Source organism: Echiichthys vipera (assembly GCF_963691815.1).
Source record: "Echiichthys vipera genome assembly, chromosome: 9".
In the NCBI taxonomy this organism is placed as follows: Eukaryota; Metazoa; Chordata; class Actinopteri; order Perciformes; family Trachinidae; genus Echiichthys; species Echiichthys vipera.
In genome coordinates this window covers 27989538-28006919 of record NC_139834.1, presented here as the reverse complement: position 1 = coordinate 28006919, position 17382 = coordinate 27989538, and the positions used below count along the sequence as shown (strand labels likewise).

Here is a 17382-nt window from a genome sequence, read left to right as displayed (position 1 = left end):
GAACCCTCGAAGCGATCATTTCGTAAATGTTACCGACCCCGTTTTATCTATCACTACAGCTATTCAGTTGTCCGTGGAGGCAGCACTACCCACAAGAGCAGGAGGAAAACATCAGTATCCTGAAAATAGTAATCCAATCGACCTGGAATCATCCCTCAAAATAGCGGCACGGGCCAATGTAAGCCTGTACATCACATCACACCACAGTGTATATATGCTACGTTGCACTGTGATGGATGTAAAACTGACATTTCAACAGCATAAAGCTATGAGCCTCCTGTCTTTGGAGATGCAGCGGTGTATCCTCAGAATATCAGTGGTAACAGGAGGGGGCTCCGGGGCTGTTACTGCTTTCAGTGCGTGAATAATCGGTAAACGTATTCCTGCACAACATCCTAATTAACTGTAACAGAACATGGCCTGCTGTATAGCCTTTAGACTACAGCATAGTAACAGATGCCGAAACTGATGCCCAAACACCTTTCACCCCATTTGTACCTATGATGGGATATTTAAGAAGGTGGTTCTCAGGATACTGACCTCAGAAGTCCCTAACGATGTTTGATGATGTCACTACGGTAGCCATCAAGTGGGAATTTGCAGTTTTGCACTTTTTTATGTTCAGTGTGGCATTGTGGAAAGCACCTTAGGGTCATTGTGTTGTCTTTTCTCACAAACAACAGATTTAGAGGGGTTTGGGCAGCGAACACAAGGCTGAAATAGCATCTAAGGTTAATGTAGTGGTACAATGTATGACTGATCATTAGAAATTAGATAATAATGCATTAATTAAAAATGCATTTGTAAAAGATTGTAGCGCAAACACCATCACCATCACTCCTGGCTGCCCATTGAAATATGGCCATGTGTGGGTTTTGCCTTGGTTTTTGCATGTGTGACCGAAAAGAGTAGTAGTGTCTACGGTGAGTGATTTTAAGAGTGCCTACCGCACAGCAGCTGCATCCAGGCGCAGGTCTTGTAAACGGTGGAGGTGTTGCAGAAGAAGAAGAGCGCCATGCAGGCGATGCAGCTGAGGGTCAGCACCATGGACAGCAGCACGAACACCGAGGCCGCCTTGAAGGCTCCGGACGGGATGGAGCTGAAGTCGGAGAAGCTGCCCACGCAGGTGAGCTCCCGGTTGGGCGACGGCCCGGTGCCCACGCAGTAGTGGAAGAGGCCGAAGTAGCCGGCCTGCGGCGTGTTGACGCTGTCGCCGATCCAGTAGGGCTGGATGAACACCACCACGTTGACGATGGCGAAGCAGATGGTGAAAATGGCCCACAGCACCCCGATGGCCCGGGAGTTGCGCATGTAATTGTCATGGTAGATCTTGGAGGCTTCTTGGGAAGGCAACATGTTTGGTCGTTTTTTCTCTCTCTCCTTATATCTCTCTTTCCACCCCCGTCCTCCTCCTCTTTAGACTCTTACAATAAAAAAATGTAAGTCTTTAGAAAAGCCCAGACAGCTCGACACCCCTCGCTATCCAGTATTGTGTCCTTCTTTGTATCAAAGCTTTCCTGCGCTGAAATGTCCCTCCACTTTGGCTATTTCTTGTGTTAAAGGTTATTAAATGGGCCTACATATTCACACGATACAAGTGTAACCTGCAAGTACGTGCTTGATATCACAAGACTAAACATTGTAGAAATGAATGAGGGGGGAAATGCTACATTGAAGCAATACAAAATCATAGCCTACCTAGACCACTAATGAATAATTTACCAAGACCAGCAATCCAACATCGCCGTCTAAGGCTCGTTTCCTTGGGGCTACACCATGAATGATTAAAAAAAAACCATCAATACAGGATTTCCTTTATTTCACAGTGGTCGGGTGGAGGGGGTTAAAGCTGTGTTTCATCCTCATCCATCACTCCAGGGCTATCTTCGGGATGTCCTTTATTACCATCTGTGGGATGAGACGCGTCTCGTTGCCTGCGTAGCGCCAGCGGTGGACCCCGTTTTTACCTTCCGAGGCATCCGTGGGGTGCTCCCCTTCCTCTGCTCGCCTTCAGTGTCCACGCAGCATGTGGAAATCAAAGAATGAGAAAAATAAAAAAACACAACAATCGCAAAAACGTGTCAACGCGAGCCCTATGTCAAATTTCAACAGTCCTTTCTCGTAAATCCGACATCCTCCACCGCCTCGACTCCATTATCATCATGTTTTTTTTGTCGTAGCCTTTATCCAGTATGTCTCCTCTCTCCCTCTCTCCCCCCCTCTCTCACTCTCTCTCTCTCTTTCTCCGTCCTCCTCCTCCCGTTTCTCTGCGCGCCCCCTGGAAGATGCTGATGTTGTAGCCCACTGATGACAGCGATTGAGCGCGTTCCCGTACGGGGGCGCAGCAGCAGCAGCAGCAGCAGCAGGGGGGCCATTTGCATCAAAGCGCGTCTCCACCCCTGTATCACCTTGAGTTTGAAATTAGACCAACAAATATTCCCTGGCGCTTGGATGAACAGTGGGCGTCTTTGTGTAAAGCTCTTCTCAAACAGACGCGCTTTTAGATCGTGGACCCCAGTTTGATGGTTTGGACTCAGGGAGCCCGGATCTGAGGAGATGTTTGTCACTGTGAGAAGAAAAGAGTGGATGCAGTCAGTCCTGAAAATAAAAACACTCCATTCCTGCTGTATGACCGATAAATATGCTAAAACTCTACTATCATTTTAGTCAATTTACAAAAACTTAGACTCACTCCATCATTTTACTACTTTATGTTTTTCCTGTTGACACCACATTTTTGGTGCCACATACATTTGTAATCAGGAGGAATGGTATGCGATGGCTTTTGCAGTGAAAAATGCCTAAAATCTCGATTATATTTTACCCATAGAATTTAATGGGAAAGGGTTCCAGAGAAGCTCAAACTGTCCTATAACTTTGTCACAACCAACAGTTCAACAGGCAACCTCCCTCATAAATTTTGTTTGAACTTTTTAAAAACTGTTTTTGTCTTTGTAGCATAGTCATGACACGTCTTTATCATTCAGCATGGGAGTGATGCTATATGCATATTCCAGGATACTTTTAAAGGTCCTATATTATGCTCTTTTTCAGGTTCATTACTGTGTCTTTTATTATGTTCCTACTACAACATGTTAACAAGCTTCAACGCCTAAAGAACACTTTATTTTCCTCATACTGTCCGTCTGAATATACCTGTATTCACCCTCTGTCTGAGATGCTCTGTTTTAGCGCCTCTCTCTTTAAGCCCCCCCACCGAAAAAGTCCACTCTGCTCTGATTGGTCAGCATTTCCTGGTCTTCGATATCTGCGCTCCCTGCGTCTGCCCCATCACTGCAACCTGGGGAATGATTGCAAGGGCACTGGTTTGTAGTTTTATTTTTAACAATACATTGGACGATGAGGTGCATGCACTTGTCATATGAATGTAGTGCAGTGAAAAGTACTTTATTTCCTAGGAAATGTAATGGAGTAGGAAAGTAGCATAATCGGAAATATTATAGGTAAAAGAAGTGTTTGAACAAAGGTTCTGCAGCTTGTGTCCACAAGATAAAAATATATAAGTGTTCAGAACGTTAGGGGCGCAGTGAAGAATCACATCAGCCTGTACATTGCACATATTTTACATATAAATGGTGTGCCACACGATCTCATCTGCATTCCTTATCACCCACGCCCCTTCATTGCCATTTTCCATCCACCATATGCTGGACCTTTCCTCCTTACCTCATCTGACCGCTCCATCCATTTATTCAGCTTCTCAAACTTCACTCATCAGAAGCAAATTCAATCTTTAAACGGTGTGCACCATTTTTCTATGGGTGTATTTACAGGGTGTATTCTCAGAGGGTTCAACACACCACTGTTTCAGTTTGAATGAATGCTTCGATACATTTTGTCAGGGATGATTGCACCCTTTCTCTGCAGTTGCCTTCTCTGCTCACCTGCATCTAATTCCTTGATTAGGCTCTCAGTATATACCGACCCAGTTCCACTCATTTCCTGCCAGACCATCCGAGTTGCTATGTGGTTTTAAAATATAGTAAGTTAAAGCCTCTGCATGCCTGCCTAACCTCCTAATTTGAGCTCCTGTCTTTTTGCCTCCTCTCAGCCTTCTCAAGTCTTCCTTTATTTGCCTGCCTGTCTGCTTGTAATCCTTTCTATACCCTCACTTCCACATTAAAGGACTGACATCATCTTGCTGCCGGACCGTTTGCATTTGGCTCCTTCCCTTGTTGCCACCGTCCCTCACCGCAGCTCGACATGTGAAAGCTTTTTCAATACGCAGATGCTTTCTTCAGGACTAGGCCCGTGAAGATTTGAAAGTAAGGCATGCTCATAATGATGATGTTAAGAGGCTCATGTGAAGCAGGTTTACAGTTGACCATATGACACCATCTTGCTAAACATTTGATAACATTTGCTAAATAAAAAGTACAGCTGAGGCTGTTTTGCAGGTTTGTATTCATATACCAAAGTATTGGACAAAAATCTAAATTTATACTTGATGGTGACACTAAAAAAGTAAGCGAGTTACCAAAGTTATTAGAATTCAACCTGATACATAAACGTCTGAGCCTAATGTCTTGGCAATCCATCCAATAGTTGCTAAAAATCACAAATGTCAACCTCATGGTCTCATGATTGAAGTCAGTTGAGTCCTACTCTGGAAGCCACATATGTCTTCACCGCAAAATGTCTTCGCAATCCATAATAATACTGAGACATTTGAATCTGAACCAAAGTGTTGGCTTACCAACTAACATTGACAACCATGGAGCCCCTTTGTTGGATCTGGATCTTCGTCCTCCAGGAGATGAAGCCTCTACTCTCTCTCTCTCTCTCTCTCTCCCCCCCCTCTCTCTCTCGCTCAGGCTCCAGCTGTTTGGTGACACCTGGAAGCTGCTTGACCTCCTCCTAGAACTATTTTGTTCATATACATACCGTATGTTCACATTATGTGTAAACATCTGAATTGTCCATGCCTGCTGTAATTTTAACATGTTGGTTATTCTGTACGCACAACATCTATTATCCGTAAGATCTTCCAGTAAGATATCATATGCACCTGTTTCACAGCATTGCATAGCATTTCATATTACAGGGTCTGTTTGGGGCGATTTGCCTTCGCCGATTCGAGGCTCAAAGGGCGGAGGGCGTCGTATTCTGTACAGATTATAAAACCCCTTGAGGGAATTTTGTGGTAATATTAATAATATTGACTGAACTTTACTGGATGGGAGTGGACTTGACTTGACAAACTCTAGTGGATCAAATAAATCTCTTTTCCTTTCAGCTTTGGTGCTAATGCAGAATACAGTGATCATTAGGTAACTTGTGAACACGACGGACTATCTCCATATGTAGAGCGTAAAGCGACTGCTCTACAGTTGAGTGGAGTGCACACTTCCTGTGTTCTATACTCGGCTGACCCTTTTTTCTTCCGGGACAGATGTTGCCTTAACTATTGAAGCTTTCATTCTCTGTCCATTAAAAGCTCTATTACTCACTCTGGGGAGAAACACATCTGCCCTCAAGCTAGCTTTCATGGAAAACTAGGCCAAGGCAGTGGTCTTTGAGAGAGTGCATCCTTTAGATGCGGAACATACAGAGACTGTTGCGAAGAATGGTCACAAGCCAAAATTTGATAAATAAAAATAAACAGACAGCAGAGACCTTAGAGGGCATTCCCTCATATAATAAAAATGCAGAAGCTAAAGCTTTCTGTCATATACCTTCTGTCCGTGATGTTCACTTAGAACACACGCAGCACATCTGCTGTCTAAACAAACATGAGTTTTTGCCCTCGACTTTCACAGACCTCAGACATTCAGGGGCCTCCTGTCATCTGCTAGCAACAACAGGGGGGTTGACAAGCTATAGATGTGTGTGTGTGTGTGTGTGTGTGTGTGTGTTTCATTTGTACATGTATTTTCACGTGAGCATGTAGTGTCTAAGGGGATTTATCTGTGTGTATGAGCATTTGTGTGTGTGGTGTGTGGTGTGTGTGTGTGTGTGTGTGTGTGTGTGTGTGTGTGTGTCCGTGTGTGTGTGTGTGTGTCCGCGTGTGTGTGTGTGTGTGTGTGTGTGTGTGTGTGTGTGTGTGTGTGTGTGTGTGTGCGTGTGTGCTAAAATTGTCAGAGTGAGGGCAAAAAGCTAGGACGTGGCTGCTGAAGTGAGGACATGTCCGCGGAAGAAAATAGACTTGTACACAGCCAGGGGACGTCTCTTGAGAAATAAGAGGTGTTTTCAAAGAGAGAGAGAGAGAGAGAGAGAGAGAGAGAGAGAGAGAGAGAGAGAGAGAGAGAGAGAGAGAGAGAGAGAGAGAGAGAGAGAGAGAGAGAGAGAGAGAGAGAGAGAGAGAGAGAGAGAGAGAGAGAGAGAGAGAGAGAGAGAGAGAGAGAGAGAGAGAGAGAGAGGGGAAAAATTAAGCTTTGTGAATTTTGTGTGTAAATGTCTGCATGACTGCACTTGTGTGTGTATGTGTGTTAAAATAGTCAGAGGCAAACAGTGCCAGCTGATGTGAGGGCATAAGGTCAGACTCATGCAGCTGTAAAACACCCCATGACAGTATTCTTATCCTTATGGGAATTATCATTACACTTACATTGCAGTACTTTGTATTGTGTTGTATTATAGTATATTTCAACATATTTTTAGACCTTGCAGTCTGTATGTTCAACACGGTATTTCCAGGCGTATTCCCATCTCAGCAAACAGTATGTCGTCGTTGTTCACATGATCCTGTCTTGGGTTGCCATCTGTTGGAATATGTGTGAACTGCAAGTGTGTAATGGGGAAAGTCCATAGTTGTTTCCCAGTAATGATCCATATACAGAGCCGTTTCCAGAAGATAATGTACCATTCTTTCTCTACTACTGTAACCCTTTGAGACCCATTTTGTGTTTGAGGGGGTACAAAATATAACAATTTGTCAACACTCAAGAACTGATTAAAATGTTGTCCAAACTGCATGGAATTAGCATATTAGCATTTTCCATTGGAACATTATCAAGCTCTTCCTGGTAAGTCTAGCATGTCATGGTTGGTACCAGTGGATGTCTTGGGTCGTCTAGATTCATATGCTACCATTAGCTTTAAAATGTAGCCTGCTGCAGCCTCTTAGGGTCTACTCACACGATTCACAGCTATAGTCTAGTTTGTTTGATCAGTGTGAGTGCACCTGTACCATGCTAAAGCACTGTGTCCCTGTTGAGAAAGGTGGGCTTCAGCACAGGACACTTACACATGTACGAGCACAAGCATTGGTGGTGGTCCTGATGGCTATTAATATATTGTCTCTTTTCCATTACACAGTGAAGCTCAACTCGACTCTATTTTGGTACAAGGCAAGGCAAGTGTTTTCCATTACAATTGAGTTTTTCAAAGTACCTCCTCAACGTGGGTGGGGTCGTCTGTAACTGTATTACAACCACCAGATACAAGACAGGTGAATACCGTATATAGGCCTAAAACATACCAACGCACAATAAGAAATCCTGATTTGAAAAGAATATAAATCAGCTTCCTGAACTATACCACTGTCTCCAAAACTGGGATTAGTAGCGAGGATTACGACACCTTATGTTTGATAAGAGGATTTCACTTTCAGAGTCATTAAGCAGGAAAACACATTACATTTAAATGAATTCATTTTTTTCCTTGTTGACCTTTTTCAAAATAGCAACAACTTTGAAAGCAGGGAGAACATGGATGACTTTTCAGCGCTGTACATCCTCGTCCGTCCAGAAATAGGTCTTCTAGCCACCATTTGTTTGTTTAGTTGGCTCTACATTTCTGTTATTAATTAGTCAGACTGGCTATAGTGGCTACGCCTACGATACCCACGTTAGCTAAGGCCAGCCCTAATATTAACTTTAGGTACATCTGCAAGGATGATCTGTTTGTCACTGATGGTGGACATTTCAAGCAACACAAACTGCGCTGGTGGAACAGAAGCGGCACGCTACACAGGGGCTCAGTATGTGCTGTAAAGAGTGCCACAGGCCACCAGTATATTGGTATATGATGCTGCACTAACCAGCATACCAGTCCAAGAATTAGCTTATGCCTCTGTACAACTAGTGGCATACCATCAGCCACTTTTCGTTCTCAGCGCCACTCTCATTATAAGTTGCCTGAAATCTCTGTAAACTTGCTTGCTGTAGTTTGACCACAAGTGTGCAGTATAGATATGTGTACAATATGCTCTAGACAGATATACAGTATCTCCATCTGTGCATGCATTAAACTTACGTCAGAGAATGCTTACTTGCATCAAACATGTTTTTTTTTTCCTATAGCCACAATACACTAAACTGAACTACTAAACTAGGGGTTTTCAGGCAGGACCATAGTTAAGACCAACTTAATGACCATGTCAAGTCCAAAGCCAGAGCAAATCTAGACCTGTATAGGCAATAAATGCCAATGTGACTGTCTTGGCTCAATTGTTGAGTGTCAATGGCAGAGGTATCAAACATACGGCCCAAGGACCTGAATTGGCTGGCCAAAGGATCCAATCTGACCTGCGGGATGACTTTTAAAAGTGTAAATTAAATTAGAGAAGACATGAACTGCAATTTTAAATTTTTACTTGTATTTTTTTGCACTAAGACAAAAATAAAAATTTGAGGTTGTCGTTATTTGCGGTTATTATGTTATGACTTTAGTGGCCCGGCCTACTTGAGATCAAATTGGGCTGTATGTGGCCCCTGAACTAAAATTAGTTTATCATAAACAATATTGTGAATATGCCAGTTAGTCAGGAGGCTTGTTTTCATCCGTGGTCCCTGCGCAAGTGTGAAGTTGGAAGACATGCTTACAGGCCTACATATAAAGGCATATTTCCTCCTGTCTTGATATGAAATGTAAGTTCAAATGCTGCATCCTGAGACATGAAAACAAAGCAATTGAATGAACAACCCCCTGATACGAAGATGTGTGTGAATGAATGAATTTTAAATCCCAATATTTGAGGTCCAACCAATACATCAACATTACATCCCATACAAAATAGTGGAGTTGCAATGTTGTGAATTGAACACTAGAAGGGAGCATTTCATCAATTTCATCCGTGGTATAGTTATAGCTCAGACTCCTCTTCATTTTATTTTTGGACATTTTCCTTTTATACAGTTACAACTGCTTTGTTATGGTGCAGGCTTTCTGCTCTTCATAATAATGTCCCAGACGTACTCATAAGCTAAAAGATTAAATTCCAACTCCAAGGAATATTTTAGCAATAAATAAATAACTCTGTGAAAGAGATTTGCTGTGTGGAATGTTTTGAATCGGGCGGCACGGTGTTGTGGTGGTTAGCACTAGTTCCCGGTTCGAATCCGGGCTGGGACCCTTCTGTGTGGAGTTTGCATGTTCTCCCCTGCCTGGGTTTTCTCCGGGTTCTCTTCCTCCCACAGTCCAAAGACATGCAGGTCTTAGGTTCATTGATGACTCTAAAATTGCCCGTAGGTGTGAATGGTTGTTTGTCTCTGTTTGTCTCTATGTGCCCTGCAATAGACAGGTGTCCTGTCCACGGAGGACCCCGCCTCACGCCCAATGTCAGCTGGGATTGGCTCCAGCCCCCCCGCGACCCCGATAGGAACAAGCGGTTGAAGATGAGATGGACGGATGTTTTGAATCCTGCTTCTTAGTTTTCAATGAAGAACTGTGATGTGGATAAAATCTTGTAAGATCATCGACATTCACATCACACTCTGACCCTCCGCCCTCACACAATAACCGAGAATCAACTATGAGTTCCTCCGTCGTGGCTGGACTGAGATGGTTGTCTCACAGCATCAATATTTCTTTTTCTCTCTGTTTCAGGTGGGTTATTGAAGTCAAGGTGCGGCGAGCTGTTGCTTCCTCTGCAGAACGCTGTTCCAGCTGATCCCAGGCTGCGTGTTGGCAGTTGTTGTGCTGAATTCGGACCATTTGACATGAGCCTCGCGTGTCAAATGTGCTGTCACATGATCAAAGGCGTTCCAAATTCTGATTTGAGACAAAAATTGGACGTGTTTCAAGGCTAGACACACTCAGAAACACAGTGGAGAACACACACAACTAAAGCAGAGGCCAGTTCAGTCATCTAACACGCAAACATTTTTGAGGAACACAACACAGGCACCTCATTCGGTGGTTTCTGCCACCATTCCTTGACACTAACTCCTTTTTACTTTTATTACTTTTTATATTCTGCAGCTTTTCACTTCCTCGACTCCTTTCAGACTGAGTCACACATTCAAACGTTACGTGCTACTGCTTGCCTCGCTATAATTAGCATGTGCTTGTGTGTATTTGCGTTTGAACCACGGAGCACCTAGTTTAGCTCACTCAGACTTGCTTATCATATCCTAATCAGAGGGAATTGTGAATGTGGGAAAAACAAGACACCCTGCTGTGTACAGGAGTCCTATATGCAGGTCTGTATAGTCTGAAAAAAAACATTGAAATTGCTTATTTAAAAGGAATCGCTGAACATATATCTACATAAATCACATTTTGTAGACATCACATATGAACTATCTGTTCATTCTGTAACAGTCAGAATTATGTGAAATGGTAAAAGTCCCCCTCCACTCCACATAACTTGCTTATTGTTATTGTTTAAGCTTCACTGTGCAGAATTATATACAGTGCATATAAATACAAGCAAGACTCAATGATATCAAAACTAGTTTGGAAGACAAACCTAGTCCAGTTTGCAACTTACACTTGTGATATACCGTGGAAACCTAAAGCCCCACAGTAAAGGAGATTTTCTTTAAAAAAACACAAAATAAAAAGTATTTTTTATGTCTTGACACATTCCTCTATTATAAATCTTTCATGATATGATTGATTACAGCATTACAAACATGTCCATCTTTATGTTTTCCCTTTATAATTTAAGCTATTGCTTAATTATTCAACAGACTCGTTCGACCTCGCTGCCTTAAAGAACGGCACAGGAAATCATTCCTACCTGCTGCCATCAGACTGTACAACGCCTCACAGCAACGCTCACATCATGCAAGTGACTTATTATTTAAATCCTTCCACTGTAATTAAAAATGCACCATTTAGTATATTGTAATATAGTGTTCACCATGCCGTACTCTTATTGTAGTATATATTTTGTATTTCGGATTGTTTTGTACCGCTGCTACGATGACCTAATTTCCCCTCTTGTCTGTCTGTCTGTCTGTCTGTCTAGCTATCTATCTATTTATCCATCTATCCATCCATCTATCCATCCATCCATCCATCCATCCATATCCATATCCTATCTCTATCTATCTATCTATCCATTCATCCATCCATCCATCCATCCATCCATCTATCCATCTATCTATCCATCCATCCATTTAAATTCACCGTTCTGTACTCTTATTGTAGTTTATATTTTGTATTTGGGATTGTATTGTACCGCTGCTACGATGACCTAATTTCCCCTCTGGGATAAATAAAGTCATCTATCGCTCTATCTCTCTATCCATCTATCCATCCATCCATCCATCCATCCATCTATCTATATTAAACACATGTTTAAAGCTCGTATAGGCCTGTTGCTTTAAATGCAGGTTTGGAAAAAAGATTACTGATGTCAAGAACCACAAATGTATAAATAATATAAATAAAATGATAACTAAAATCCCAGACCACAGTGACCTTAATATGTGAAAGCAGATGTAATAAGGGGTGGAAAAGAAATTTCCTAAAGAACATCTACAAATTACAAAAACGTCCGTTATAAATAGATTTCATTGCTGCAGGCTTTCACCATTTGTCAGACGCCTGTTCTGCTCCATGGTGGAATAGAAAATAAACAGGATTTCTCCTCCTTAAATAATTAGCTGCCACTCCACACACACGCGCACACACACACACACACACACACCCACACACACACATACACTCAAAGCTACTGACCACTGGATTATCCGACCACTTTATTTATAGATCATCCAGAGACGGGAGGGTGGAAAATGATTCAAATAACTAGAATTTATTCTCTCTCGTCTTCATTCTACTCTTTCATTCTCTCCTTTTTTTTTATCTCTCTCACATTTTCTTCCAGTGGCTCCTGTTCTACCTCCTCCATTGCCCGCTCCCTCCCCACCTCTCTCGCTGCTGTTTTCTTCAGCCCGTGAAAAATTCCAATTTCTGCCTGATCAGCTGCAAAATTGAGTGGATCTGCATGCACACATAGCTGTGAATAACATCTATTTGTCATTTTTGGTGTGTGACGGGAGCCGAGGGAGGGCTGATACAGTGATACAGTCACACTCACTGTCTGTTACCTCTGAACTAGATGGACACATAATGTTACAACCAGTATGTTTTACAGGAGTTAAAGATGCATCACCTTTAGTGTTATACTACACCGCCTTTGTTTGGATCCTTTTTCCCTATTCTCGTTTTGCTATTTATGGGGCCAAGGGGTCCATTTATTTATTTCATTTTCCCTATTCATATGCAAAAACCATATGCACATAGGTTTTTGGCTGTTGTGGACGTACGCTGGCACACCGGCAGGCTTAGTTTGTGTTGTACACATTAAGGTGTCTGTATAATCCTGAATGGGATGTGTCATGGTAAAATGACCAGACACCAAAATAAAATTTCATTCATTCATTTCATTCTTTCATTCATGTAACATTTACACACTCCTTTCTTTTGTCTGATCCCGAAAGTTTGTAGCTTTGTTTTTCCAAAAATACAATGTTTAAAAACACAACTATTCTTGTAGAAGCTTCTAAATGTAATCCTGGTGATTGGGTCACAGTGGGAGGCTTTAAAGAGAGCGTCGTGATGCTTTCAGGAGAGCTGATTAATGGGAAATTACAGAGAAGCCCTTCCAGATTTAGAAGCATACATCTCATTAGAAGATGACAGCTTGTTTCTTCTGTTCAGCTAATTGACCATGGGTGTGCAAGCTCGACTGTCTGATTACCTGCTTCAGTAAATATATATGCAGTATATGATGTAACCGTTCCTTTTTGCTTTCCCATGAGGGGGCAATGAGAAGGCCTGTAGCTTGGGTATTAGAAGCAAGAAGAGGGAAGCATGAATTCGTAGGGGATGGCATTTCCGGGTCATTTTTGTTGTGTGAGTTTAGGATTTTAGTGCTTCAGAATCGATGCAGTAAAACAGATTGCTGTTGTCATATAATTTTATAATTCCTACTGGAAATGTTGTAGAGCTGTGGATTTGAGACTTGTTGACGTGGACTTGAGTCCACTGAAGTCACTGTTTTGACTTGACTTGACAGAAATTAAAGGCTTTGGACTTGGAAGTTAATGACTTTTGACTTGAATTGACTTCAGACTTGATGACTCAAATTGCATGTCTGTGTTAATCAATGTTTTCAGTTAAATAAAAAATAAAATATTAAAAATGTTCACCGTTGTCAATGTTGACATCACAAGTTTCTGTGTGCTGATGTCAGCTAACCTTAGTCTGATACAATATTAACACAGTAGCAAGCTTGTTTGCCAGATACAATATGTTCCCTCACAACTCTGTAGCTAGCTTATGTTAGCTAGATACAATCTACTCCCTCACAACTCTGTAACTTGCTAACATTAGCCAGCTACAATCTGTTCCCTCACTACTCTGTAGCTAGCTTATGCCAGCCAGATAAAATCTGTTCCCTCACAACTATGTAACTAGCTTGTGTTAGCCAGATAAAATCTATTCCTTCACAACTCTGTTGCTAGCTTATGTTAGCCAGATAAAATCTATTCCCTCACAACTCTGTAGCTAGCTTATGTTAGCCAGATAAAATCTATTCCCTCACAACTCTGTAGCTAGCTTATGTTAGCCAGATAAAATCTATTCCTTCACAACGCTGTAGCTAGCTTATGTTAGCCAGATAAAATCTATTCCCTCACAACTCTGTAGCTAGCTTATGTTAGCCAGATAAAATCTATTCCCTCACAACTCTGTAGCTAGCTTATGTTAGCCAGATAAAATCTATTCCCTCACAACTCTCTAGCTAGCTAATGTTAGCCAGATAAAATCTATTCCCTAACAACTCTGTAGCTAGCTTATGTTAGCCGGATAAAATATATTCCTTCACAACGCTGTAGCTAGCTTATGTTAGCCAGATACAATCTATTCCCTCTCAACTCTGTAGCTAGCTTATGTTAGCCTGATAAAATCTATTCCCTAACAACTCTGTAGCTAGCTTATGTTAGCCAGATACAATCGTTCCCTTAATAAAAATAATAATAATATTAGTAATAGGCAATACACAGGCTAATAATACATTGTCTTCTCACTTTGATACTGTAGGTAAAACCAGATTATCTTGTATCTTATCTAAAAATACAAAACATAAATGTAGTTACACTGTACCATACTTTAGTTACACACTTTATCACTTTATTGTTTTGTATTTTTAGATTTTTCTTTGGCTCACACGTCCAAAGTTGAATAAATTGTGCATGGAGCAGTAAAGAATGCAGTGGCTCCACATCAGCAGTCAGACATAAATGTGAGATGATTTAGAACGGACTAAAGTGCAGCTTGCAGGAAACATCTTTGACTGGGACATTTTTTATGTGCATCTGTTAATAAGTGAGGAGAAATCTTTACTTCATATGATGGATTAAAAAAAAACGTATAACAGATTAACATTCATCATGAACAATATGGAGAGATGGCCCTTTGATGTTTGCTGTCATAAATTAGAAACATATCTGATGTTCAAGGACCATTGAAACTCGCTGTTCTCCCTGAAGAGCAAAGGGTTGTTAAGTGATTTATGTAAAATTCAAAAGGAAGTCCATTTCATGTTTTATTGCTCATCATATCACAAATGAATGGCTAGTTTTTTAGTAAAATGTCCTTCATTCCTAATTACTTCTTCTGTTTTTCTAAAAATAAACATGAGCTTTATATTATTAAGGGAACAGATTGTATCCGGCTAACATAAGGGAAGGTTTTCTGTGGCAGATTTAACTGTGGAGCTCGGGATGCGAGACAATGTTCTTTGTTTGCAATACAATGATGTAATGTTATGTAAGAATTGTTCTTTCTGACACTACTAACTACAGTCTTTGACATCAATAGCTAACTTGCTTCATGACATACAAGCTCTTCTTTAACCCACAGGGAAATTAAATATCTTTCACATACTGTACTAAAGAGCTAGATAATATATTTTCAGCGTTTTTGGAGTTTCGAGCCCAGACCTTTTAACCTCCAGTATCACTCACATCTCTTCTTGTGTCGGATCATCTTTATTCCTGTGAGTTATTCCAGCTTCACAAGAAAATATTGTTCATATTATCTGAAGCTGTTCTTTGCACGTCGCTGCCAATGTTACTCTTAAAAGAAGTAAGTCAAACATCCTCTTACACTGCATAATGTATATGGCAATGCATCTGTGGTAACATTTCATAATAACATACATACATACAAATGCACTTAAGTAATGCTTAGCTAAAACACGACCCATAGGACTGAATGCATGAATTAAATTGCAGGATAATCAATTTTGAGATTTTTGGCTAATTAGCTTCCTGTACATAAATTCGTTCAGATTAGTGGAAGCCATACATTTCATCATATAATAATCATATCCATCTTAGCAGCACTGACTGCACCAAACTTTCCATTTACATTCCCATCTATATTTTGAATTGTTTTGTTTTTATTCATGTATCATTCACAACCTGATTTATGGAAATGTATTGTACTTCTAAAAACATGAACGTAGTTTTTTTAAATGCATGTTTAGAGTATATTCTGATTTATTGAGTAATACAAAGAGATGCAAAAATCCCCTCACATTTACATATCTGTTCTGGGAATGTATGCAAATTAGCGCATCATAGGATGAAGCCTCACTTGCATATATTAACATATCATTTCAGACATTTATAATGCAAAACTAGTTATCTTAATGTAAGTAACCAACTGATCACATCAGTCTGTGTACCTGTCATCTGCGCACTAATACTGAAATTAGCCTTTTCTGTCGTTCCCTTTATTGATGCCAAGGGAAATATTCGACGAACAGTAATAGGTGAGTAACAAGTGACTAAATGTATGTGTATACATGATACAGACAAACACAAAGGGAGGAGGAGCGGGGGGCACTGGGGAGAGGGAGCCCCATGCTGTTACCTGTGCCTCCGGATGGCTGCGCTCTCCTCCTCCTCCTCAGCACCGGACACCGCCGGGAGCGCACCGTGAACGCACGGAGGATGAATGAACTTTCAATCTGCCTCACAACTTTCTCTCTCTCTCTCTCTCTATCGCTCTCTCTCTCTCTCTCTCTCTCTCTCTCTCTCTCTCTCTCTCTCTCTCTCTCCCCCTCTCTCTCTCTACCCCCCCCCCCTCTCTCTCTTCCGTTCTCTCTTCCCCTCCTCCGCTACTCCAGAAGCGCACCGCCAGAAGACTGTTCGACAATGGATTTACTGAAATCACGATCCTTTTGCGAATGATCCCTCCTTTTCCTTTTTCTTCTTCTTCTTCATTCTTTGCGGGCGCCGATTGACGTCGCGAGTCGAGATGATGGCATCAATAGGGGAATTCGACCCTCTCAACACCAGAGTCCCCGCAACTAAAATAGAAGTTACCGTTTCGTGCCGGTAAGGTCAACTCTTTTACAAATACACATAAATACATGTGGCCTAATTATTTCAGTTTAAACCCAGATTAAAAATCAGCATCTAATCAGTGTGTTATGGAATTCAGATTTTCAAGCACGCAGCATGAAAGTGCTGGAAGTTGATCAGATGTGTGTGGTGTGTGTGGATGTTATCTAGAGAGTTATTGTTTCCTTTGATGTGACACTGATACTTCCTGCTGGTTTGATTCCCTAATGTGCATCCACATCTCCATCCTAAAAGCAAACATCAGCTTCAGCTATCTATCTATCTATCTATCTATCTATCTATCTATCTATCTATCTATCTATCTATCTATCTGTCTATCTGTCTGTCTGTCTGTCTGTCTGTCTGTCTGTCTGTCTGTCTGTCTGTCTGTCTGTGCTTTCTCTTCTATACTTGACCTTTTACTCCCTGGTGCCCTTTGCTTTCAGATAAACGGTCAATCCAATAGGCATCAAAGTGATTAACAATCCAATAGACTGCCTTGATTTCCGCATGAGGTTAAGCCAGTGACCCAGGACATTACCATTGATACCCATAGACATTAATGGGTGATGGTTGCAGTCTGTTCTTATCCACTATTCTATAAATCCTAATGCACTGTAATTTGTATGTAAGACACGTATTTATTCATATAGAAATTACGTCAGGATCAAAGAAGGAGGGTGGTGGCTGGGTCCCAAAACACGAGACTCTCACCTGGGGGATCAGTGTCCGTGTCCTGGGGGCATTCATGTGCTGGAAAGTCTAAATAAAGCCACAACCTTTTCTCTAATCTCACCAGTCGTGTAACTGTAGTTTTTTTTTTACTTGT

The 17382-nt window shown here is 41.4% G+C and overlaps 2 protein-coding genes across 2 annotated transcripts in view; one reads left to right on the top strand and one right to left on the bottom strand.

The window, feature by feature from the left end:
• Positions 1-1356, bottom strand: part of lhfpl4a (LHFPL tetraspan subfamily member 4a) — a gene marked incomplete at both ends in the record, with an annotated part of 36698 nt that extends 35342 nt beyond the window's left edge. Inside the window, one exon of the mRNA XM_083919992.1 lies at positions 948-1356. Within this exon, the coding sequence (XP_083776118.1) occupies positions 948-1356 (409 nt within the window). The remainder of the gene's footprint in view (positions 1-947) is intronic.
• Positions 1357-16467: 15111 nt separating this feature from the next.
• cpne9 (copine family member IX) overlaps positions 16468-17382 on the top strand; it is a gene marked incomplete at its 5' end in the record, with an annotated part of 80802 nt that continues 79887 nt past the window's right edge. The window contains one exon of the mRNA XM_083920647.1: positions 16468-16547. Within this exon, the coding sequence (XP_083776773.1) occupies positions 16468-16547 (80 nt within the window). The remainder of the gene's footprint in view (positions 16548-17382) is intronic.